Source organism: Petaurus breviceps, unplaced genomic scaffold, assembly GCF_028583685.1.
Source record: "Petaurus breviceps papuanus isolate PSGF00001 unplaced genomic scaffold, PetGlider_PUasm1.0 151, whole genome shotgun sequence".
Taxonomy (NCBI): domain Eukaryota; kingdom Metazoa; phylum Chordata; class Mammalia; order Diprotodontia; family Petauridae; genus Petaurus; species Petaurus breviceps.
Window position 1 is genome coordinate 24718645 of NW_027185712.1, and position 25816 is coordinate 24744460.

Here is a 25816-nt window from a genome sequence, read left to right on the forward strand (position 1 = left end):
GTGTGTGTGTGTGTGTGTGTGTGTGTGTGTGTGTGTGTATGTGTGTGTGAAAGGAGAAGTCCCTGCTGAGTCAGACAGATCTTCTTGGAGCAAGCTTTGTGGAGGCAGAAGCTGCTTCCACTGGGGAAGCTGAAGAAGAAAGGCCCCTATAGTTTGGAGAGAATAATTTTGATTTGGAGAACCTAGATGAAGTAATTTTTGATTCTGGAAACCAGCTGAAACTTCCGCTGAGTCTGAGGGCCAGCCAGAGCTGCCAAAAACTGAGGAAGAATGACTGTGATATTGATACTTTGCATTAGCCTGTTTGTGGCTTTGTTGAGCCTTGACTTCCTGGGAATGGAGACTAGGAAGGATTTAAGGTGGACTGGATGCTTTGAGCTTTAGCATGGAACAGGAAGTGTGTGGAGAGCTGGACAAGTACCTGGGAGCTGTCTGCCTTTGAACCCAGGTGACAGTTTGCTGAATACAGGTAGGTCCTGGGACCATGGAAGGGGATCCAGGGAATCTGAGAGACCACCCCAAGGCAAGCTGAAAGAAGACTTTACTTGGATACTGTGTGCTGACTGAGAAATTGCAATTTACTAGTAATCTAGGGCTGGAGGGCCAGTGTATTTTCTGATGACTGAATAATGAATGACGACTGAATAAGAGATTGATAGAGTTATCTTAGCATGCCCCATGAGTAGAGAACTTTGACTATTGTACTTTGTGTCCCTTAAGAAGGCAAAACTCCTTAAGGATGATTGAATGATGAGTAGATTGAATGATTGGTTGACTAAATGAATGTACTTTGTTCAAAACTTTGTGACCACTGCAGTGAAAACTATGTGGCCACTTTAGCGATAAGCTGTTGTGAATGCTGTATTTTGATTTTCTGTGATAAGCTGTAATATAGTGATTGTTGTACTTTGATTTATTGTGAATGTTTTGCTCTGATTTGTTATTGAATAAATAGAACATTCACTATATGATGTAATCAGCACCTTAAAAGCTGTTTACAGTAACATTCTTCTGGAAAGCTGCTTGTGCTTGGCTTTACAACCTTATTTATCTTTTATTTTATTTTTTTTTAAAGCAATTGGGGTTAAGTAACTTGCTGGAGGTTACACAGCCAGTTATTTCTGGGTGTGGTGCTGAGTATCTGAGCCCGGGATTCTATCTCCAGGTCTTCTCAACACTGGAGCCGGTGCTCTTACTCGCTGTGCTACCTGGCCGTCCCTTATTTATCTTTTATTATCCCTTCATATCCAACTCACCCTGTGCCCTCTGTGTGTGGGCTACAAATATCATCTTTCCATGTAGGAATGTAAAAAGTTTCACTTTAAAAGTCCCTTAGGATTTCTCTTTCTTGTTTACTTTTTCATACTTCTCTTGATTTTTGTATTTGAAAGTCAAATTTTCTATTAAACTCTGGTCTATTCAGCAGGGGATGTTTGAAAGTTCTCTCTTTCATTGAATGTCCATTTTTTTTTTCTCCCTGGAGGATTATACTCAATTTTGATGGATAGGTGATTATTGGTTTTAATCTTAGCTCTTTTGACTTGAGGAATATCATATTCCAAGTCCTCCAATTCCTTAATCTAGAAGCTGCTCAATCTTCTGTTATCCTGATAGTTTTTCCACAATATTTGAATTGTTTCTTTCTGGCTGCTTGCAATATTTTCTCCTGGACCTGGGAACTCTGGAATTTGACTATAATATTCCTAGGAGTTTTCCTTTTGAGACCTCTTTCAGAAGATTATCTGTGGATTTTTTCAATTTCTGTTTTCCCCGCCTGATTCTAGAATATCAGGGCAGTTTTCCTTGATGATTTCTTGAAAGATGATGTCTAGGTTCTTTTTTTAATCATGGCTTTCAGGTAGTCCAATAATGTTTAAATTATCTCTCCTTGATCTATTTTCCAGGTCAGTGGGTTTGTCAATGAAATACTTCACATTGTCTTCTATTTTTTCATCCTGTTGGTTCTGTTTTATAAAATCTTGATTTCTCATAGAGTGATCAGCTTCCATTTGCTCCATCCTAATTTTGAAGGAATTATTTTCTTCACTGAGCTTTTGGACCTCCTTTTCCATTTGGCCAATTGTACTTTTTAAGAGATTCTTCTCCTCATTGGTTTTTTCAACCTTTTTTGTCATTTGGGTTAGTCTGTTTTTAAGGTGTTATTTTCTTCAGCATTTTTGGGGTGGTCTCTGTTAGCAAGTTGTTGACTAATTTTACTTGCATCACTCTCATTTCTCTTGTCAATTCTTCCTCTACTTCTCTTACTTGATTTTCAAAATTCTTTTTGAATTCTTCCATGACCTGAGACCAATTCATATTTTTTCTAGGAGGTTTTGGATGTAGGATCTTTGACTTTGTTGTCTTTTTCTGGTTGTATTTCTTGATCTTCTTTGTCACCAAGTTACTATTTTGTAGTATGATATTTTCTGCTGTTTTGCTAATCTTCTCAACTAATTACTTGATTTATTTTTTAGCTCTTTGTAAATGTAAGCCTCTGCTTCCAGTGAAGGGTGTACTGTCCTAATTCTCTGGGGTTTTGTGCAGCTCTCATCAGAGATACATCTAGGCACTTATAAATTTTCAGTTCTTCCAAGTTGGTATCATCAAAGGAGACATGTTTACTCTTCTCCTGGTCTGTGCTCTGATGTGTGACCACAAGCACTCTTTTTTGGAGCTCTGAGGAGGATTCACTCTCCACTGCCTCCACAAACCTTGTCATGTCAACTCTCCTCCTTGACCCAAGACCACCACCCAAGACTCCGACTCAGACTGAAGCTTGGGCAAAGTAATAGAATCCTGTCTCAGTGCCAGCAAAGAGATCCCTTCAATCTCGCTCTGATCAGCCACTTGATTTGCCGACTGTGGGCCTAGAGCACATGAAAGCAGCTACTGCTGCTGTTGCCCCTAGGGCTAGGGTTGGACCATGCTCCTCTCTCACTCACATCTGACAGACCTTTCCTACTGACCTTCAAATCTGTCTTTGACATTTAGGGGTTGAGAAATCTGGAAATCTCCACAGCTGCCAGTGATTCTGTCCCCTGAGGCCTGCTCCAGTCTCATCTGTGCCAGCCTGGTCCATGTTGGACTTCACTCTTCTCTCAGACTGGGACTACAGTCCTTTCCTGTTGACCTTCCAGGTTGTTTTGGACTGAACATTTGTTTCACTCTGTCATTTTGTGGGTTATGCTGTTCTAGAATTGTTTAGAGTCATTTTCCCAAGTATTTGGAGGAGTTTTGGGGAGATCTCAAGCAAGGCCCTGCTTTTACTCTACCATCTTGGCCCCAGCCTCCAGAAGCTACATATATATATATATATAAATATATATTTTTTTTTTTTTTTATCAGAATATATTACAGGCTATTTAGTCAGAAAGAGAAAGGATATCAGGAGCTTGGGAAATGGATTACAAGCTTGAGCTAAAGTCGTGGTGGAAAACTTAGAATATCTACACATATTGCAAATCTCTCTTCTTGCCAAAAGTACATAACTTAATAGTTTTTTTGACTTGCCTTAACTATAATTTCATCCTTGGAAAGACAGAAGAACCAAGGAAGGTTCCTGGATCCAATTCTCACTGAGAAAGAGGAACTGTTACTGTGGGGCTCAATCTTTTCCTCTCTCTCAGCCCTTGCTCCCTTTAGTATTCAAAAATATCTCGGAGGCCATGATATTAGACTAAATCTAAGAAAATGAAATTTGATATGGATCAATACAAAGTCTTGCATGAGTTTAAAAACTCAACTTCATAAAGTGAAGGAAATGTTGCTGGGAAAATAATTTATCTTAAAAAAAAAGGAAATAGGGGCATCTAGGTGAAACAGTGAATGGAGAACAGGTCCTGGAGTCAGGAGGACCTGGGTTTAAATCCAGCCTCAGACACTTAACACTTACTAGCCATGTGACCTTGGGCAAGTCACTTAATCCCAACTGCCTTGCCTTCCCCCCTCCAAAAAAATGCAAAAAAAATTAAAGGTTTTAGTGAATGAAGAGTCCATATAAGACAATAATGTACTATGGCATACAAGAAAGCTAATAAATCTTCAGCTGTGTGAAGAAAGGACTAGGGAATATCCAGGCCTAGAAAAGTAATCTTCCTTTGCCTTGGTCAGACTGCATGTGAAGTATTGTTTGCAATAATGTTCATAAATGGATAAAAGAAAATACATAAGGTTACAAAGAGAGCCAATTGTATTGAAATACAGTCATAAGAAAAATATGTTTACAGAACCCAGGCTAAGAACCTTTGGAGATGTTGTAAGTGGTGCCTTGCAACACTGAGATTCTATGATTCTCAAAACAGCTCTTAATATAGAATCAAACAAATCTTTCTTTTGATTTCTCTTGCTCTATGGTTTCTGTTGAGTTTTTCCCTCACCAAAGCTTTTCTAAGTAACTATTTTTATTTCTCAAGCCAGTCTGTCTCTATTTATAAGTTCATTGTGTCATGTTTTTAGAGCAAAAGGGATCTTGAAATCCATGGCGTCCAGCTCCCTCATTTTATAGGTGGAAAAACAGAGGCACAGAGGATATAAGTGACTTGTCCAAAGCCAAACTAATAAGTGTCAGAGGTAAGATTTGAATTCTGGTTTTCCTGACTCCAAGTCTAGTCCCTGTTCATTATCATTATGAAATGTCCCCAGTATAGGTAAGAGTTATGTCACAGCTATGTCTTTCTCATCCCAAGCAGCTGGAGTAGTGACGGTCATAGCCTCCATAAGGCCAATTCTGAGTCTAGAGGTTCAGTGGAAGCATCAGTACTTCCCACAAATTGTCCCTGAAATTATGTGTCCAGCTGTGGCCATCTGGGTTCAGTTATTCAAACTATGTCAGTCTACTTCTTTAAGGCAAGCACTACCATTCTCCCTAGTTGCTGTTATTAAAGATTATGATTTCCTAATATAAATGGACGTTTCTGATCAAAACATTCCAAAGGTGAAAAGAAAAAAAAAACTTTAAAAACTTCCCATTGCCTATTGAATTTTAAACCCAAATCAGAAGCTACATTTAAGGCTTTTGTCCACTGACTCCCACTTTCCTTTCTAGTCATATCTTCCAGTTGCATTATGCTAAATACTTAACAAGCTTTGAGCCATCAATGTGGGCCTACCTATCTCTCAATGTTTTCCTGACTTGGGTCTAGGCTATGCTAATCTTTCATTGTTATACCTTGCTGTCTCTCAGTACAGGCTCTCTTGGTTAAGGTCAAAATGTCTAGTGAAGTGATACTTTAGATTAATACAAAGTAGCCCCTGTATTACCTCTATGTCAGACTTTTGATTTGTTTCTCAAATTCCTTATCTATATCTTCTTTCTGTCTAAGTGGTTGGTAGCATTCTCCAATGACAGAAATGACTCTTTTACTTGACTATCACCCAAATGGGTTCCATCCCATTTATTTCTTTGCTTCTTTGGCTTCTGAAACTTGCAGAGTTTGGGGCTATGGATATGGAACACTGCATGTAACATCAAATTTTAAAATTATGTTGTTGGCTAGTTTTATTGAACTTTTTCTACTTCTTTTAAAATGTTTATTATGAGGGATTTTTTATTGATTGATGAAGAATAAAAATGAGTATAGAATAGAGGGCAAATCAGAGGTACATGTAGGATTTGAACATAAGACTCTTAAGAAGGATATCAAGTAAGGGGCATTATCAAGGAAATGTTTAAAATGAATTTAAAAATAGATTGGTACTTGGGGCATAGTAAGGTTGACAAGAAAAAAAAAGCAAGAGGATCCCACTGATGCTCTCAAATGACTGGGGGGGGGGCGAAGGCGGGAAAAAGACCCAGAGAAAGAGACAGAGACAGAAACAGTCACACAGAGAGACAGAGAAAGACAGAAACAGAGACAGAGAGAGAGACAGAGAAATAGCAAAGCTTTCGGCACATTGGGTGGACCCTTTGTGGGGAATTTTTCAAATGACATGGATTAGACTCCCAGAGGATAGGCAGGAATGTATGTGCTATGATCTGTATTTTTGGAGAGAATTCCTGAATCAATTAGATAACAGATTCTTTTGAGTATTTATTATTGAATTATAAGAGGTAGCTCTATGGGAGGGGGAAGAGGAGGGAGAAAGAATTGCTGAATGCAGATGATTAAAAAACAAAAGACATATATAAAATTTATTTTAATTTTTTAAGATGACCCAATTGAATGGGTCACTTATGATTTCCCAAACATGGTAAAAGGTTCATCCTGGTTTTCCTTAACCTTGAAGATTGTGTGATAGTCTGTGATCTACAGCCCCACCCCTTTCTATTATGTGCCTAAAGACCTGGCAACACTGGCAGGTTGTGGAGGATTTAATGCCTCCCCTGTCCCTGATGTAATCACTTAAGGAGCAAAAGATTTAATTACTCATATACTAGTACTCTGTGTATTAGTACTATAAAATTATCCCAGAGAGAAGACTTATGTGGAACCAAATCCCCAATTACCTTTAATAGAATACATCATCTTTAATAGTTGTATTTAGTCTTTAAGTTGGGACTATACACTTGGCATCTATTTCAGGCTAATATTGATACACTTATGAAAAACAAATATTTTGTTTGAAAATAGCTATTGTGAAAATGCCACACGAGCACAGGGTGGAGAAGTAAGAGTGAAAAACTGCTCAGGTGCATCCAAGACTGTAATTCCTTTCCATGTCACTGAGACTTTATTTTAGTAGTGTATAGACCTGGCAATTGTATTTAGGTTAATAAAGATAAATGTGCATCAGCCATGGCAGGGCACATACAATCACCTTTTTTATTGGAATTAAGAGGGATCCTGCCCTGTCTGAAGGAGTACAGCTCCATATATTTGCTCAAGAGAAATGCCCCAAACTGCAGCAAAGGTGACTAAATCTTGGGACAAAATGTGGAAGAAGTAAATTCACTTTTGGAGCAAGGCCAGCTTTACTCAGATTTGACTTCTCATTCCGAAAGCCAGAGACATAGCTAGGACTCCTGGTAGGCAGAGTGAATTCAGTTTGAGGGGGTAAGGTGGAGTCTCTAGTCAACACACTTGACCCAGAAATCATTCTTGGGATCATTTGGTAGCTGCACACTAGTCCTCTGCTAGGACTAACAATGTTTCAGGAAACTACATATTCCATTGATGTTTCCAGAGGTCCTGTGTTGTTAAAGTGTCTCTTTTGCTCATGAAGAATGGGTTGAAAGTCTCCTGAAGAGTTTTCTTTCCCAGAGAGTTCTTATTCCTCCCCAGAACATCTATCACTCTCATTCCATTAGCACAGGGGTGGGGTGAGGATTAAAAAAAATGTTTTTCTTTCCAAACAGAATTAGATCTAAAGGCACAAGCTGCCTCCTGCCCACCTCTACATCCCCAGAGAATCCTGGCTCCTGGGGGGTTCTTCTCCCTAAGGATAGAAAGTGGCCCAGGGCTAAAGTTGCCATTCATTCCCAAGGAACTCTGGAAGCTATGTTGCTACACCCCCTGGGGTCACATCTGGTTTGGTGAAATATCTCTCCAACAAACCCTGTGACCTAACTACTCCTTGGATTCCCCTCTTGCCCCTCCTCTGCTTTTCTTTTCTTCTTTTGGCTTCAGAGGGGAAACATGCCCTTACATACCATTTCTGGGGCTAAGCACAGGTGGCACTGTTTCTACAATGCAAAAGTTATCATTGCCTAACATAATAATAATAATAATAATAACCCCTCGAGGCAGACAGGATATCATTATAAGTATTTTACAGGTTGTAGAGGTTGGATTGGAGCATACCCCATGAGGAGCTGAGCTTGTGTCTTAACCACCTCTACAAAACAATGTGACTCATAACTGAAGTACTTGTTTCTTTAGGATGATATCCCATCTTGGCTTGTGAGTTGTTCCCCCTACCCTATGGTGGCTTAAGGGTAGAAATGTATAAAACTGATTATTTTCCTGAGTAGAGGTGACTTCAGAAAGATTCTGAGATGAATATTCCTAGTCTTAGACAAAACCTTGGGTGTTTGAGAGGCTTGGAGCTCCTTGGATTTCAATCAGTCCCAGCTGAATGTCAGGAGGTGCCTTCTGTACAACTTCCCCAGGGCTTCTTAGAGGAGAGCATGACCACCAGCAGAAGAATAAGCCCAATTCATGGTCAAACTTACCAGAAATCATCTTCCTTGAGGGAACTGTTTGAATTCATCAGTCCTGAAAAATATTTAATGTTTTGATACTTTATTATTAGTCTGAAGAAGAGTATAAATTTGTTATGAATTACTGTTTCATGTTCTACTTTTTTGTCAATGCACATGTAAGTCTTTTGTATTAAATATTTCTTTTTTCCCCAAAAGGAAGTAATAGTTGTCTTATTTATACTGGATATTAAATACTTTTCTACCTCCTCCTTTCCTGTTTGGGGAGACCCTAGTCATGAGCTAAACCTAAGTTTTAAATGATTTTTCTCTGGACTCTGAAGATGCGGTAATAAAAAAATAGAATTTGAAAAAGAGGTTCACTCTTTTGTAATGGAATTGCTATTTAGCAGGCTTTCTCTTTCCCATGTAGGTCGTTATTTTTCAAAAAGTTAAGGGAGCAGTTCTTTGGACTTGATGGACCCAGAAGGCTAAGGTTCAATACAAGCTGGTTATATTGATGTGGCTTTCTGATTATCTAAGCACTTTTATAAAGTTTGCTCATTGAGACTTTATGGGTATCCCAAAGTTAGAGGAGTCACCACACTCTGATTTGGTGATTAAATGCTTTTCCATATGGAGATGAGGGTGGTTCACATCTTCATAGACTAAGTGCTACGGAATCCTTATTGGATATCTTTTCCATGTTAAGATTCCTTTTGTTAACTGTTGAAATGAGTGTCTTACTTCATTTCATTGTTGAACCTAAATTAAAAGGGAATTGATCTGAGTCACACCTGCCCAACATAGCTGCTTTTTATAGACCAAGCTTGCCTAGGACTTTTTATATATTAGTCCATGTCCCTGTGAATCCAGCACTGAGATGGACCCCTTAATGGGAAAATGAGTGAAAGTGTGACCCTAAAGGCCATGAGCTGAGCAACAATTTATATTGTTATATAAACATAAAGATTTTGAGTTTCAGAAAATTAAGTGATTTGTTCAAGATCACACAGCTGCTAAGTACTACAGCAGAGACTCAAACCTAGGTCTTATAATTTTATAGAGAATAACCACTTTACCTCTTTGGTAATTGTTGATGAGCCAACATCTCCAATATATTAAGGACCAATGCTCTATGTACTTATGGATGCATTCATATTCCATAATTTGGTTAGCCATTCCTTTCTTATCTTCAGGTGCATTGATTTTGTTTCTGCAGAAGCTATTTTCATCTAAGCAACAAATCTATATTATATTCTGTAAATGCCTATATTCCTTGTTGGCTAAGAACACATCTACTATTCATAGCTTTGAATGGCATATATTCTGCTTTTCTTCTATTTTTTATACCATGATTTTTATTATTAAGGCTACATATTTATTCAGAATATATTCTAGAATAGACTGAAAGGTTCTGGTTGAAGCCATATTTCTGACAGACTTCTTTTCTGGTAATTTTGATCAAATAAGAGGTTATTTCCTAAGTAATTATTTAAAAATACTGAGCTACTTACTGCCTAGTATTTTCCATTGGTCTAGATGTACCTTTCTAATTTTTAGCCAATGCTAGATATTATGGATGACTGCTGCTTTATAATATATTTTGAGATCTGAAACTTCTATCCCCCTTTTATCCACACCTCTTTTCATTACTTCTTCTAATATTCTAGATCTTTAATTTTTTTAAATAATTTTTAATATTTTATCAACTTCTGTAAAGTATGTTTTTGATAATTTGATGGATAGGGCATTAAAACTATAAATTAAATTTGGTCATATTGTCATTTTTACCATATTGTCATTTCCCAGTCAAGATAAGTGAATATACCTCCTTATATAATATTACCAATTCCAGCTATGCAAGTTGTTCTTTATTTATTTAAGGTACATTTTGTAATTAAATCTATATCAATCATTTTGTGTGCTTTGGATGCATTGTGTATAATTCCAAATAACTACAAAAATGGATATTCTTATATTGCTTCTTAGATTTTTTTATTATATAGAATCATTATATAGAAGTGCTATTAAAGTCATCAGTGAGCTCCTTAAGAAAAAATCCCCAGGACTAGACGAATTCACAAAGGAATTTTACCAAACATTTAGAGAATAATTAATTCCAATGCTACATAAAGTATTTGGGAAAATAGGCAAAGAACGAGTCCTAGCAAATTCCTTTTATGGCACAAATATGGTATTGATACCTAAATAAGGAAAGACAAAATCAGAAAAAGAAAAGTATAAATGAATTTTCCTAATGAATATTGGATGCAAAAATTTTAAACAAAATACTAGTAAAGAGATTATGACAATATATCACAAAGATTATACGCTATGACCAGGTGGGATTTATGCCAGGAATACAAAGCTGGTTCAATTTTAGGAAAACTATCAGCATAATTAACCATATCAATAATAAAAACAAAAGAAATCATATAAATACCTCAATAGATTCAGGAAAAGCTTTTGACAAAACACAAGACTCATTCCTATTAAAAACATTGGAAAGCATAGGAGTAAATGGAACTCTACTTAAAATGATAAGTAGTTTCTATCTAAAACCATTAACAAGCATTATCTATAATGTGGATAAGCTAGAAGTTTTCTTAATAAGATCAAGGGTGAAGCAAGAATGTTCATTATCACCCTATTATTAAATATTGTTTTGTTTTCTTATTTTTTCTTACAAAACAAAAACAAAACAACTTTATTCTAATGTTTAATCTGTTTGCATTCAAAATATGAAATTTAGGTTTATATTTCTTTCCATTTATCTCTAATATATATATACACACAAATACACGCATACATACACATACATACATACATGTGTTGTGTGTGTATATAGAATTTCTGATTAAAGTTCCCTTCCCCTTACTTTGTAAATATTGTACCTTCTTTCTTCAGTTATTTTAGCTTAATTCATTCTGAAGCAAGTCTATTTCTACCACATCTTTTTCCCTCACAATCAATCCTCCCATCCCATTTATCATCCTTTTCCTTAATTTTGGAATGTTGTTTAACTTATTAGTTTTTTTCTTCCTATTATGCAGCTTCTTAATTCTCCTATTCCTTCTTTTCCCCCTCTTTTAGTTAAGTAGTTACATATATTATGACTTTCTCTTTTTCACTTACCTTTTATTATTTTTAAAAATTCATTTTCTGTGTTTTTTCTAAAGAGTATTTCTTTCTCTCATTATCTTCAATACTTATCTTCCTTCTGTGTCTATTCTAGAATTTCATTCTTTGATTAATTGCCTTTATACTTATCTTGTCTTTTTTTGGTTCCTATATTTCTCATGGAATGAAAACCTCTAAGTCTTAATTTTGAGTCCGTTTTTCTAAACAGTTTCTATAGTATTGCCTTGTAGTTCTTGTCCCTGGCTCCCTTGTTCTTTTGTACCTCATTCTTAGAAATACCACTTCCTCGATGTGATAGAGGAGATGTTGCTCCCTAAAAGTAATAATCCTATGACCCTGATTATACATTTCATTATTAATATTTGCCCTACCCATTGCTTCACCCACCCCCATCCATACTTGACATGAAATCTCCTCCCTAGCTTCATGCTTTCTTACTCTTCTGTGTGGCAATTTCTTTAGGAATTCTGGGTAAATTCCTCTTCTTCTAAAGTCAGATGAGTGAATATTTTATTCATCAAATCCTTACAGATGATACTCATTGTAAAGTCCCATTCTCCTTTTATAGAATATTTCTATTATCTCATAGCAGCTTCCATTTTTACTAACCCCCCACTCCTCTAAAACATGATTTTATCCTTTTCTATCCCCTTATTTCAATCCCTTCTTTTGCATCCTTATGTATTCTATAGACTTACTTCTTGCTGAAAAACTACAAGAGTTGTTTTCCTTTTATTGTTTACCTTTGATTTGATCAATTGATTTGAATACTTCATTTCTTCCCTTCTATCTCCTTCCTCCTCATTCTCCTTATATGGATCTCTTATGTATTCTGTACTTTAGTTATACACACACACACGCAATGCAACCTATAGGTAGGGTTTAATTTGTTATAGTTCAGGCATTTTTCTCCACTCTCACATCTGTTTGGTTTCTTTTACCTTTGTCTCCTTTGATACTTTTAGTAATAAATCTCAATGATTTGTCAATTGTTACTTTTTGTTATTGTTGTTTCTTATTGCTTTTCCTTTTGCACACATTATGCAACTCTTTCTAGAGGTTTCTGCTAGTTGCAGAATAATTTTGCATTATTCAAATGTCCTTTTCTCTACTGTATATTTCAAAATATTTCTCCTGGCCTTTTATAGTTCTGTTGTTTGTCATTAGGATTGTTCACTTTAATCAATATCTTGGAATGTGGAGCATTTTTGTTTGTCTGTTTTATTTTTGTTTTTGTTTTTTCTTTTTTTGAGGTGATCTGTGAATTCTCGACATTAGATCTTTGTTTTCAAGGTTGAGAAATTCTGGGCACTTGTTTTGTATTATATCTTCCATGGTGAAGTTGAGATTTTTTGACTTGCTTTCTTCTGACAGAACCATAATCCTTAATGTCTTTCTATACATCCTGTCTTCAAGATCAATATGTTTTGATTATATAGAAATCATATTTTCTTTTAAGATTTGTTTTTTGCTTCACTTACATTATTTTGTCCTTCACTTATGTGTATTTAAACTACCAATCTGTCATTCTCTCTTCGTTTCTTTGGTGAAATACTCCATGGATTCGATTTTTTTTCCTATTCTACCAATTACCTTTGTTGTGTAGGGCATAACTTTTGCTTTCACAGTTCTTGTTTTATCCTCCTAACTTTTTGTTTTATTTTTTAATTTTAGTTTTCAACATTCATTTCCACAAGATTTTGAGTGCCAAATTTTCTACCCATCTCTCTCCTGCCCCCACTCCAAGATGGCAAGCATACAGATTATCCTTTCCTCCAGTGTTTCTTCTTTTCAATCCCCCAAGACCCCTTCTCCTTTCCCTTTACTTTCTTGTAGGGCAAGATGGATTTCTATACCCTATTACCTGTGTATCTTATTTCCTGGTTGCATGTAGAAACAATTTTTTAATGTTTGTTTTTAAAATTTTAAGTTCCAGATTCTCTCCCTTCTTCCCTCTCCCTTCTACCCACCTCCAATGGGAAGATAAGCAATTCAATATAGATTCTATATGTGTAGTTATGCAAAATATTTCCATAGTAGTCATATTGTGAAAATACTGTTTTCCCTCCATCTTACCCCAACCCCATAGTTTTCTATTTTCTCCTTTGACCCTGTCCCTTTTCAAAAGTGTTTGCTTCTGACTATTCCCTCCCCCAATCTGCCTTCCCTTCTATCATCTACCCCTATTATACCTTTCCCCTATTTTCCTGTAGGGTAAGATACCCAATTGAGTGTATATGTTATTAATTCCTTAAGCCAAATCCAATGAGAGTAAGGATGACTAATTCCCTTTAACCCCACTGCTCTTCCGCTCCATTGTAACAGCTTTCTCTTGCCTCTTTTAGGTGAGATAATTTACTCTATTCTATCTCTCACTTTATCTTTGTCCTAATATAGTCCTCTCTCACCTCTTAATCTTATTTTTTAGATATCACCCCTTCATATTCAATTCACCCCATGCTCTGTATTTATACATATACAGACATATACACATATATACATAATACATACACATATGTACACATACACATATCTCTATCATTCTATCATTTATCTATCTATCATCTATCTATCTATCTATCTATCTCTATTATTCCCTTCAATTATCTTAATACTGAAAAAAGCCTCATGTGTTACAAATATCGTCTTTCCTTGTAGGAATGTAAACAGATCAACTTTAATAAATTCCTTATGATTTCTCTTTCCTGTCTACTTTTTCATTCTTGTCTGGATGTTTGTATTTGAAAGTCAAATTTTCTGTTCAGATCTGGTCTTTTCATCAAGAATGCTTGAAAGTCCTCTATTTCATTGAATATCCCTATTTTCCCCTGAAGTGTTGTACTCAGTTTTACTGGGTAGGTGATTTTTTATTTTAATTCTAGCTTCTTTGACCTCTGGAATATCATATTCCAAACCCTTTGATCCAATAACGTAGAAGCGGCTAGATCCTGTGTTATCGTAATCGTGTTTCCACAATACTCAAATTGTTTCTATTTTTTTTTCAAAGCAATTTGGGTTAAGTAACTTGCCCAATGTTATATGGCCAGTTATTTTGTGTGGGTGTTATGTATCTGAGGCTAGAATCGATCCTGGGTCCTCCTGACTCTGGGGCCAGTGCTCTTACTCACTGTACCACCTAGCTGCCCCACTCGAATTGTTTCTTCTTGACTGCTTTCAGTATTTTCTCCTTAACCTGGGAACTTTGGAATTTGGCTATAATATTCCTAGGAGTTTTCTTTTAGGGATCTTTTTCAAGAGGTAGTGAGTGGATTCTTTCAATTTCTACTTTACCCTCTGGTTCTAAAATATCAGGGTAGTTTTCTTTGATAATTTCTTGAAAGATGATTTCAAGCTTCCTTTTCTGTACTTTTTTTTTGCTTTTTTTGGAAGGGGGAAAGCAGGACAATTGTGATTAAGTGACCAAGGTCACATGGCTAGTAAGCGTTAAGTGTCTGATGTCGAATTTGAACTCAGGTTCTCCTGACTCCAGGGCCAGTGCTCTATTCACTGTACCATCTAGCCACCCCTAGGCTCCTTTTCTGATCTTGGATTTCAAGTAGTCCAACAATTTTAAAATTATCTCTCCTGGTTATATTTTCCAGGTCAGTAATTTTTCCAATGATATATTTTACATTGTCATCTATTTTTTAATTCTTTTGGATCTGTTTTATAATGATTTCTCATGAAGTCATTAGCTTACATTTGCTCCATTCTATAGCTGAAGGAATTATTTTCTTCATTGAGCTTTTGGACTTCCTTTTACATTTGGACAATCTATTTTTTAAGGCATTCTTCTTCTTATTGGCCTTTTGGATCTCTTTTTCCATTTAAATTAGTCTATTTTTCAAGGTGTTATTTTCTTCAGTATTTTTGGGTCTCCTTTAGCGAGCTGTGGATTCAGTTTTCAAGATTTTCTTATATCACTCTAATTTCTCTTTCCAATTTTTCCTCTGCTTCTCTTGCTTGATTTTCAAGATATTTTTTGAGATCCTTCATGGCCTGCAACCAGTTCATATTTTTCTTGGAGGCTTTAGATGCAGGAGTTTTGACTTTGTTGTATTCTTCTGGTTGTATGTTTTGATCTTCTTTGTCACCAAAGAATGATTCTATAGTCTGATTTCTGTTCCTCTGTTTGCTCATTTTGCCAGTCAATTCTTTGACTTTGGGGCTCTTTGCCACAGTACAAATCTTTTTCCAGAATGGAGAGTACTGCATCCCATATTTCTGGAGTTTTACACAGCTGTTGTCAGAACTTCTTCTAGGCACCTGGCTCAGAACTGTGAGGAGGATTCCCTCTCCACAGACAGCATGACTCTGCCACACCTGCACTCCTCATCACCTCAGGACCACTACCCAAGACTGTGACCCAGATCCAGGCAGGGCAAAGCAAGAGAATCCTGCCTCAGCACCAGCAAAGAGATTTCTGAAATTAACCTCTGATCAGCTGCTTGGTCCCCACATCATCTATGGGCCTGGAGCTCTGGAAGCAGCCTCCTTGCTGCAGCAGCTGCTGCCACCTCCACCACACTGGTGTTAGGGACCAGGGCACATTCTTCTCTTACCTAGATCCAAGAGAGTTTCCTCACTGACCTTCTACATTCTTTTTGTCCTTTATGGGCTAAGAAGTCTGGAAAACACCACAGCTGCCACTGATTCAGTCCCCTGAGGTCTGTTCTGGCCAGTCTGTACCACTGGTCTGAACCGACATGCCCATGCTGGACTGCCCTTTGTTCCCAGCCCAGGGCAATAGACCCTTCCTTTATATTTGCCAGGTTGATTTCAGTTGGACACATATTCCACGTTGTCATTTTGTGAATTCTGTAGCTCTAAAATTTGTTTAGAGCCATTTTTTAAAGTTATTGGAGGTGGTTGGGTCATGAGCTCAAGCAAGTTCCTGCTTTTACTCTGCCATCTTGGCTCTGCTTGCTTTCACAAATCTTAATTATTTCCCTTTTAATTATTCAGGAACATTTTCCTGTGGTTCCATATTGTCTTGGGAATCCACATGATCTTTTCCTGACTCTTCTCTTCTAATTTTCTCTTCTCTTGCAAAATTTTTTCAAAGATTTTTTTGGACTCTTTTAGCTGATCTAGAAGCCATATTCCATTCTTTATTAAGATCTACATTTTTGCTTTATCTGCTTATGCTCAAGGATTATCTTTAAGCATTCTCTCTCCTAAGATCTTTATTAATTTGAGGCTTTTTTCTCTTTTTTTGTCTTTTTTTCCCTCTGAGTGAAGTTTCTTTGTGGGTGAACTTAAAGGCAGTTTTAGCCTCCTCCTACCTGGAAATTGATGTTCCACAGACCTCAGTCTCTGCCCCGTGTGACTTCTGTGTGTCTGAATGGAAGAGGAGGATGGTGTAAAATTTATTCCAGTTCTTTACGGAACTCTTCCCCTTATGCTTAGAAGAGTGCCATATAATCACATTCATGTGTCCTGCCCCCATTTTCTCTATTCCATTGTTTTTTGGTGAATCTTTTTGACAATATAACAAGCATCTGCCTTTTGGGTTAACTTTGTAAAAGAAGAAATCTATATATGTTTGAGATGAATTGCAAGGTTGTGGGATAGCATGTGGAGCCCTGCTTGATTTAGATGGGCTCATGGAAGAGAGGATCCTGAGTGAGAATGGTAGGGATTACAAATTAACTTTTGGGGATAGTTTAAATTTTGTGATGATTTGTGAATCTGTCTAATGAACCAGAAATGGAAGAGTCTTTTTCAAGTGATAAATTTGTTTTGAGTCAAGGGGCTCTTAACCTGTTAATAATAGAATATTACTTACCATTTGCAATGACACCCAGAAAATGTTGAATAAATACTACTAGATTAATTTATGTTAGGACCTCATTACAAGGATTATAGAATGTTATTCTATACCAGTTATTATTGTCATATTACCAACAATGGTCAAACAGAAGGCTTCTAATCATAATTTTCAATTAAATATTATTTCCATTATAACAAGCTACCAAAAATTATCTATGACTAAAACCAGAATAAAAGAAGTCCTTCTTTGTTAGTAGAAAAAGTAGTGGAACTATTGCTCCTGGGGATATCATAAAAAAAAAAAAAGACAAGAGGTCTGTGTAGCCAGGGAATTAGAAGATTTTTTTCTTTATTTTTACTTTCAGTAAATGTCCAATATCTATAGGAAAAGGAAAATAAAATATGGGAAAAGGAAGATCAAAACCTAAAGCAATTATATCAGCAAAATCTTCCATTGTACTGATAGTTCTTCCTGATAACATAACCAAGTTCGCCATTCCCAGTGTTCCAACTTTGAGAGTTCCTCAGCATTTTGAAATATAAAATTTCAGCTTTCATGGTACATTAACTTGGGTCAGATTTTCATTTAACACAGGTCATATCATACACATTGAACCTTAAAATGTTAAGAGGAACTGAAAAGGAAGGTAGAAAGAGAATATGCAGAAGAACAAACTGCTGATTTGGAATCTTTATTAACTATTACATTTTTTAAATTACCTCCACATTGAACACCTTGCAAATAATTCAGCAACCTCCAACATATGTTATGCAAATATTTACTGAAATTACTGTTTTCAGCAAAACATATCTGAAACATGGCAGGACATAATTTCTCATTTGGATAGTATTTTCCTTTTAAGGTTGCACTGGGAACTATAGGGGACCTTAATAAAAATGGAAATACAGAGATTTTGTGTCTAGTAATGTACAAATAGCAACATTTTACTTTTTTAAGGTCTCATGTAATGTTTAAGTTGTTGTATGGTATAATGGGTAGGGTGCTAAACATGGAGTCAGGAGCACTTGGGATTGATTTCTACATATTCTGTGTTTACTTCTATTTTGTCTTATTTTTAATATTTACCCACTTGGAGAAAATTCACAATGGAATCAATTGAGCCTGTGCCTTGGGAATAAATAATAATGTATATAAAAATACCTTGGGGATTAAGAGAGTAAATGGCGTGGTATGATGGATAAAGAATTCACCTTGAAGACAGGAAGCCTTCAAGTCTTGCCTCTTGCCCATGGGAAAGAAACTTGACCATTTGGTGCCCCAAGTAGCTCTCAAAGACTATGGTACCAATGAGCATCCTACCTGTCTTAATAGTAGAATGAAAACCCTCGCTGCTCTGGAACAAATGTCCTTTATCATTCTTTGTATATGATGCCCACATCCCTCATGCACCTCTCTATTAGCCTTTGCATTATACTCAGCTTCAACTCTTTGTGGAGAGCATAATGTTCCATGACTTGAACACATTGAATTTTGTGGAGGGCATTGTGATTTTTTAAAATGAGACTTTATTTCTCAGGGAAATTTGCCAGTGTTAAAGAGAATTTTGTATTTTCTCAGAGGCATTCTACAAATGTCCCCCCTGTGCTTTAAACTATAACTTCTCCATGCCTTCTCAATGTCATGCAGCTCTCATCTATGCCCTCTTATATACACTTGTGTATACATGTATACATGTGTGTTTATATGATGCTATGATCTTTACAAAAACATTTAAAAGACTCTTTGGCATAGTCCCTATATCATAGCATGACATTTGGCATGGAATGGATATGGAAAGAAGAGTTGCTGCCAAAAAAATTCTGAGAAAGATAATTAATTTTTTCATCCAGATGTTCAAACTACTGCTGTCATTGGCCACAAAACCTAAGCTTACTGTGGGATTAAGCATGTCTTTTAGGGTTAGCATTTTATCCCCTATTTTCATATTTCGAAACCTATTGATTTCTTAATGTCCCCTTTGCTTGACAGTCCATCCAAACTTCTGATCTCAGGAAGTCAGTCAATAATGGGTTTCAAAATAGGCACACTTCAATTTGCAAGATTATAAGATTTTTTTTTTCATGCAAAAGTTACCATAAGGGTAAGGAAATTAAAAGAAAAATCAACAACAACAGAAACTTCTACAGCTAGGAAATTTTATGATTAAAAGATATAATACCAAATAATCATACCCTAATATATACATAAGCTTTTAAAATCAGCTTTACAAATGCTTGAGAAGTGAAATGAAATCATTTCTATGCAAGCTAAATTAGAGTGTGCTGCAACTTTTCTTTTATTAGAAAAAAATACTAACATAATTTTCTCTGTTGTAGAGGCAGAAGACAATTTTGAATCCCAACTATGACACTTTCTATCTATGTGAGCTTGAGCATCTCATTTAAATTGTCTGAGACTGATAGTTGCACTACCTCCCTAGGTTGAAGTGAGAAAATAATTTTATGAACCTCAAGTTAATTAAGGTGAAATGTTGTCTTCTATATCATTATAATTTATTCTTTATGTTCTTTTTTGGTTTGCTTTTTTGGAGGGGGCAGGACAATTGGGTTACGTGACTTGCCCAAGGTCATACAGCCTTGTAAGTGTTAAGTATCTGAGACTGGATTTGAACTCGGGTCCTCCTGACTCCAGGGCCAGTGCTCTATTCACTGCCCCACCTAACCACCTCTATTCTTTATCTTATTGACCAAGTAAGAGAGTGTAGCTCGTTGTAGCTTATTTGTATGGCAAAAATCTCCATTAAAAATGAAATGATCCAGCATCTGCATCTTAAACAGAAGAAATTCCTGCTATCACATTATCAGATAGATCAAAATATTGTCACGCTTATGTTGTTGAATTCTGCCAGTAGTCCTTCACCAAGGATTTGACAGGTAGATGGTCAATCTAGTTGTTCATACAGACCTGGACATGGCTGTGTGTGTGTTGGGATGGGGTATGTAAGTACATATATTTGTATGTGTATGCATGTGTGGGCATGTGTTTTAACCAATTGGTTTATCTTACTTTTGCTAGAATTGTTTAGTTGATTTTCATTTGTGTCCAACTCTTTTGGACCCCATTTGAAGTTTTCTTGGCAAATATATTGAAGTGGCTTGCCATTCCCTTCTCCATCTAATTGTAAAGATGAGAAAACTGAGGCAAATGGGGTGAGGTGACTTGCCCCATGTCACAGAGTTAGCAGTGTCTGATGCCAGATTTGAGTTCATAAAGATGAATCTTCCTGACTCCAGACTCCAGGCCCTGTGCTCAATTCACAGCACCATTTAGTTGTCTTTTCAAGAATACTAAATGCATTTTTTCATTCCTTTGATTGGTGATACACCCTCCATGAATAATTTAAATTGTGTAAACCTCTATTCAGTTCCCAAACATGTACTTGGCTGCATAAAGTAATTTATTTTCTCTACATGACTTTGAATCTCATGAAGATGTCCTTTTGATCATCTTCAGAATCATGGAGGAGAGGGATAGAGGATATATTTTAAATGGACATGGAGAAGGCAAAGTAGAATTACCACCAAACCTTTGTTTGGCTGCATTTTATCCCTCCAGTAGAGAAATGAACAGGCTCAAATGTTCTTCCACCACACCTTGAAAACTCTCCTTCTGTTTTTTCACATCTTAGAATCCTAATTTCCTTGAAAACTCAACTCAGAAGACACCACCTATATGAAGAAACCTTCCATGATCCCCTCCCCTAGCTATTGGTTTCTCCCTCTAATCCAAATTGCATTAAATTTATTTTGTATCTACTCCTAGACATAGCAAGTGTTTCTTGGAATACTTTGTTAACAGCCTGAGGAAAGAGACAGTTTTCCATTTTGTCCCTGTATCCTCAGCCCTGAGCACACTGTCTGGCATATAATAGTCCTTCAGTAAGTGCTTGTTGATTGATCTCTCTACAGGGAATCATATTCTATAAGAATCAACATTCTTCAGGGTGTACCCAAGATGGCAGAATAAAAGCACAAACTTGCCTCAAGTTCCTACTCCAATCACTTCCAATATATGTAATAAAAAATGACTCTAAACAAACTTTAGAGCTACAGAATCCACAAAAATGACAGAGAGCCTACTGAAGGCAACTTGGCAGGCCAATGGAAAGGGCCTATTACAAGGAGATGGTAGCTGAATATAGCCCTGTGTGAGCCATGGTTCTGGCCCTATGGTGACCCTGAGCAGTGGTGGCCAGAGCAGATTTCAGGAGAGTTAATCACTAACAGCTGTGGTGGTTTCCAGACTTCTCAACCCATAAATGCCAAAGACAAATTAAATGGTCAGTGTGGAACTTTGTTGGAATGGGGGTGGAGGGGTGGGACAGAAGAGCCCCTGTCCCCAGGGTGGGAAATGGCAGAGGCATGGCATCTCTGCAGCCCCATACATGGCTGCCTCAGGAGTTCCTGGCCTGCACATCATAGGGGGACCAAGCAACCATTCAGAGGGTAATCACTCTTGCTTTGACCTGCTTAGATCTGGATCATAGTCTTGATTGGTGATCCTGGGTTGTGTGGCCAGTAAGCCTGAGCTTGTGGGTTGTAGAGAGGGCATCCTCCTACTAGCAGCTGTGAAAACCCCAGGAATTTGGGGACAAAGTTCTCTCCTTTCTGGAAGCAGAGTTCCACCATGGCAAAGAGCTAAAAAATCAAGTAATTGGCTGGCAATATGAGCAAGCAGAGGAAGCAGAAATACACCAGAGAATCCTTTTTTGGGGGACAAAAAAGATGAAAGCATGGAGAGGGAGAAAGACAGTGAAGTCAGAACTCCTGCATCAAAAGCCTCCAAGAAAAATATGAACTGCTTACAGGCCATGAAGGAGTTCAAGAACGATTTTGAAAATCAAGTAAGAGAATTGGAGGAAAAAATTGGGAAGAGAAATGAGAATGATGCAAGAAAATCATAAAAGCAAGTTAACAGCCTGCTAAAGGAGACACAGAAATACACTGAAGAAAATAACACCTTAAAAAATAGACTAGCTCAAATGGCAAAAGAGGCCCAAAAAGCTAGTGAGGAGAAGAATGCCCTAAAAACCCTAATTTGCCAGATGGAAAAAGAATTTCAAAAACTCACTGAAGAGAATAACTCCTTCAAAATTAGATTGGAGCAATTGGAAGCTAATGACTTTATGAGAAATTAAGATACTATAAAACAGATCCAAACAAATGAAAAAATAGAAGGCAATGTGACATATCTCATTGGAAAAACCACTGACCTAGAAAATAGATCCAGGAGAGATAATCTAAAAATTATTGGACTACCTGAAAGCCATGATATAAAAAAAAGCCTAGACACCATCTTTCAAGAAATCTTCAAGCAAAATTGCCCTGATATTCTGGAACCAGAAGGCAAAATAGAAATTGAAAGAATTCAGTGATTGTCTCTTGAAAAAGATCCCCATAACAAAACTCCTAGGAATATTATAGCCAAATTCCAGAGTTCCCAGGAAGAAAAAATTTGAGTATTGTAGAAACATAGTCAGGATAGCACAAGACTTAGCAGCTTCTACATTGAGGGATCTAAGGGTTTGGAATATGATATTCTGGAGATCAAAGGAGCTAGGACTAAAACCAAAAATCACCTACCCTGAAAAATGGATTATAATGCTTCAGGGGAAAATATGGTCATTCAACAAAATAGAGGATTTTCAATCATTCTTGATGAAAAAATCAGAGCTGAAGAGAAATATTGACTTTCAAGTACAAGAAGCAGGAGAAGGTTAACAGGGAAAAGAAATCATAAGGAACTTATTAAAGTTGAACTATTTACATTCCTACATGGAAAAACAATAATTGTAACTCATAAGACTTTTCTCAGTATGAGGATAGTTGAAGGGAAATGTATGTATATATATATATATATATATGCGTGTGTGTGTACATACATATATAGTTGTATATATATATATTTGTATACATATATATATTTGTATGTATAAGAGAGTGTGTGTATATAAATATATATATATATATGTGGGCATATGTATGTTCATGTACACATACACAGAGGGCACAGGATGAGTTGAATATGAAAGGATGATGTCTAAAAATAAAATTAAGTGGTCAGAGAGGAATTTATTGGAAGGAGAAAGGGAGAGATAGATTAGGGTAAATTATCTCATAAAAGCAGCAAGAGAAAACTGTTACAATGGAGGGGAAGAGCAGGAAGGGGAAAGGGAACGGGACAACCTTTTTCTCATTGAATTTGGCTGAAGGAGGAAATAACATACACACTCCATTGGGTATCTTGCCCTGCAGGAAAATAGGGGGGTAGGGGATAAGAGGGGGGATGATAGAAGGGAGGGAAAATTGGAGGAGAGGGTAGTTAGAAGTAAACAGTTTTGAAAAGGGAAGGTCAAAGGAGAAAAGAGAATAAGAGGCCAGTGGGATAGGATGGAGGGAATTATATAGTCAGTCTTTCACAATATAACTACTATGGAAATGATTTGGCTAAATACACATGTACTACCTGTATTGAATTGCTTATCTTCCCAGTGGGGGTGGGTGAGGAGGGAAGAAGGGAAAAAATCTGGAACTCAAAGTTTTAAAAACAAATGTTTAAAAAAATGTTTTTACATGCAACTGGGAAATAAGATATACAGGCACTGGGGTATAGAAATTCATCTTGCCCTGATAGAAAGTTGGGGGTGGAGATGGTGGAGGATATAAGAGAGAACAGATTGGGGGCAGGGGTATTCAGTAGGCTTGCTGTTTTGGAGTGGGGGTAGGGGAAACAGAGGGAGAAAAATTGTAACTCAAAATCTTGTGGAAATGAATTTTGAAACCTAAAAATAAATAAATAAAAATTTTTAAAAAGAATCAACATTCCTCAAGTAAATCTGAATCCATTCACTTATCTGTATACTACACTGATATAAGAATATCTAGGTGTTTCTCATCCAAATATTTTAAAATCCCCAGTTCAACTAACAATGTTAATTCTAATAAAAGTTCAGAATTGAGTGTAGATGCTTTGAAATTACCAGTTAAACATCAAATAATGTTCTCATAGACACACTGTGAAAGTACCACCATAATAGCCTTATAATAGTAAAACTTTAAGTCTTATATTTATTAAATGCTTTTTGATTAAAATGTATTTAGTTAAAATGAAAGCTACACTTGATTTATTTTTCCTTTATTGGTTTTATAGTAAGTGCCAAGGTATACGATGCAGACACAGAAGTCTTTTTCTATATACAATCTACTTTATAAATGACAGAAAAAAATACAGTTATTATAAAACGCAAAATGTTTCCCATGAGGAATGGTTTTTGTCATGCATATTCTTTTAAATACCACTGATATGAAAACAAGTATGTGCAAGTTTATTATTATATTTATATTATTCTCTTACAGAATGGTCCTGTGCTGGCCTTGAAGGCAGCTTGAGAGCAAAAAACTTTGAAGCAGGGGACAAAGCTGTTCATCGTGACTTATTTGGTTGATGTGGAATTAAGATAAATGCAAGTGATACTCCCTGGTGATTTCAGAAGTTCACTTTTCAGTAGAAAAAGAGAATAACTGTCTTGGTCGAAACAGTCCTGAAAATAATACCATCTGCACACCTCTTCACAATATTTTCAAGAAATTGCTCTTGCCCAAAATGTTCATCATATTGATGCTACTCTACCTCGAGGAGAAAGGTGAATTAAGAAAGCTCTCCATTGATAGCATAATGAGGTCATTAGGAAATAAACAATTAAGAGAGCATTTCCCCCAATGCTATTTCCAAGCTTGATAGAATTGACCTTTTCTTTTCTGTTGCTGTATCACTAAATATCAGAAGAAAAAATACTACTCTCAGAAGGCTACTCTTGTTTCCACTGAGATTTGTCGCACAGCTATTTCAATCACCGCTCAAATATTCCATTGGATGCTAGGCTCATACTGATGTGAACATTCCTTGCAATCATGTAGATCACATAGCTTACAACCTTTCTGTACCTCTTCATCCTGGATATTCATTGTTCACATCCTCTAATTGCCACAAAAGGTCCATATTACCCAACACATTGGGACCCATCTTTGCTTTCTTCTTGGATACAAAGACACAAGATACCCTTCAATTATCTTTTCTTCTTCCCATGTAACCAGTCTATTTTCATTTTCACCCATCCATTTCTTTAATGTTGGCATCACCTATGTTTTGTTGCCTCATTTATGTTCTCAAAGGATCTACCAGCATAGTACAAGCTCTAGCAAGCTCCTTCATGCTAGACAAGCTTCATGTATCAATCAGATTGAGTTAATTTCCAAAGAACAGCATGTGCACAAAAAAGTTCATAATCAGTATGACACTCAGTCATGAAATTTCTTGTCATAACACTCCATAAAATAAAACATCCCCAAGTTAAAAATAGTACAAAATAAAACATTAACCCTTTTTCTTGGTGTTGTTTAGGAGCATTTTCTGATACAAATCTGTGGCAACCATCCAGACAATTCTTGGGCTGAGGATGCTGTTTCATTAGTACTATAATGATTAAGAATAATCTATAAAGGCTGATTGTTGTTATTTTTCCCATCAGGTAGACTCATCTACCCCGATGCAACTAAATCATAATCAAACTTCATTATATTTGTGCATGTAATCAAAGAAATAGCATCATGCTAAGAATATCATCTTGATTAGAACATCTATAGTAATGAATTGGGAAGTTTTGTTACTCTCTCCCAAACACAGAATATTTAGGGAAGAAGATGTGTAAATAGTGGGAGGGGTTTTCATTTAAGTAAAATGGTCTCTTTTTTGCCGTTAAAGGGTTTGCATTAATTTCAGTGAGACTAAAACTCAAAGTGAGC

General features: G+C 36.4%; 1 protein-coding gene across 1 annotated transcript in view; it reads left to right on the top strand.

Moving 5' to 3' along the window:
* Window positions 1-25396, top strand: part of IRX1 (iroquois homeobox 1) — a 199586-nt gene extending 174190 nt beyond the window's left edge. Inside the window, exon 5 of the mRNA XM_069076835.1 lies at window positions 24371-25396. Within this exon, the coding sequence (XP_068932936.1) occupies window positions 24371-24403 (33 nt within the window). The 3' untranslated portion in view covers window positions 24404-25396. The remainder of the gene's footprint in view (window positions 1-24370) is intronic.
* The last annotated feature ends 420 nt before the right edge of the window (window positions 25397-25816 follow it).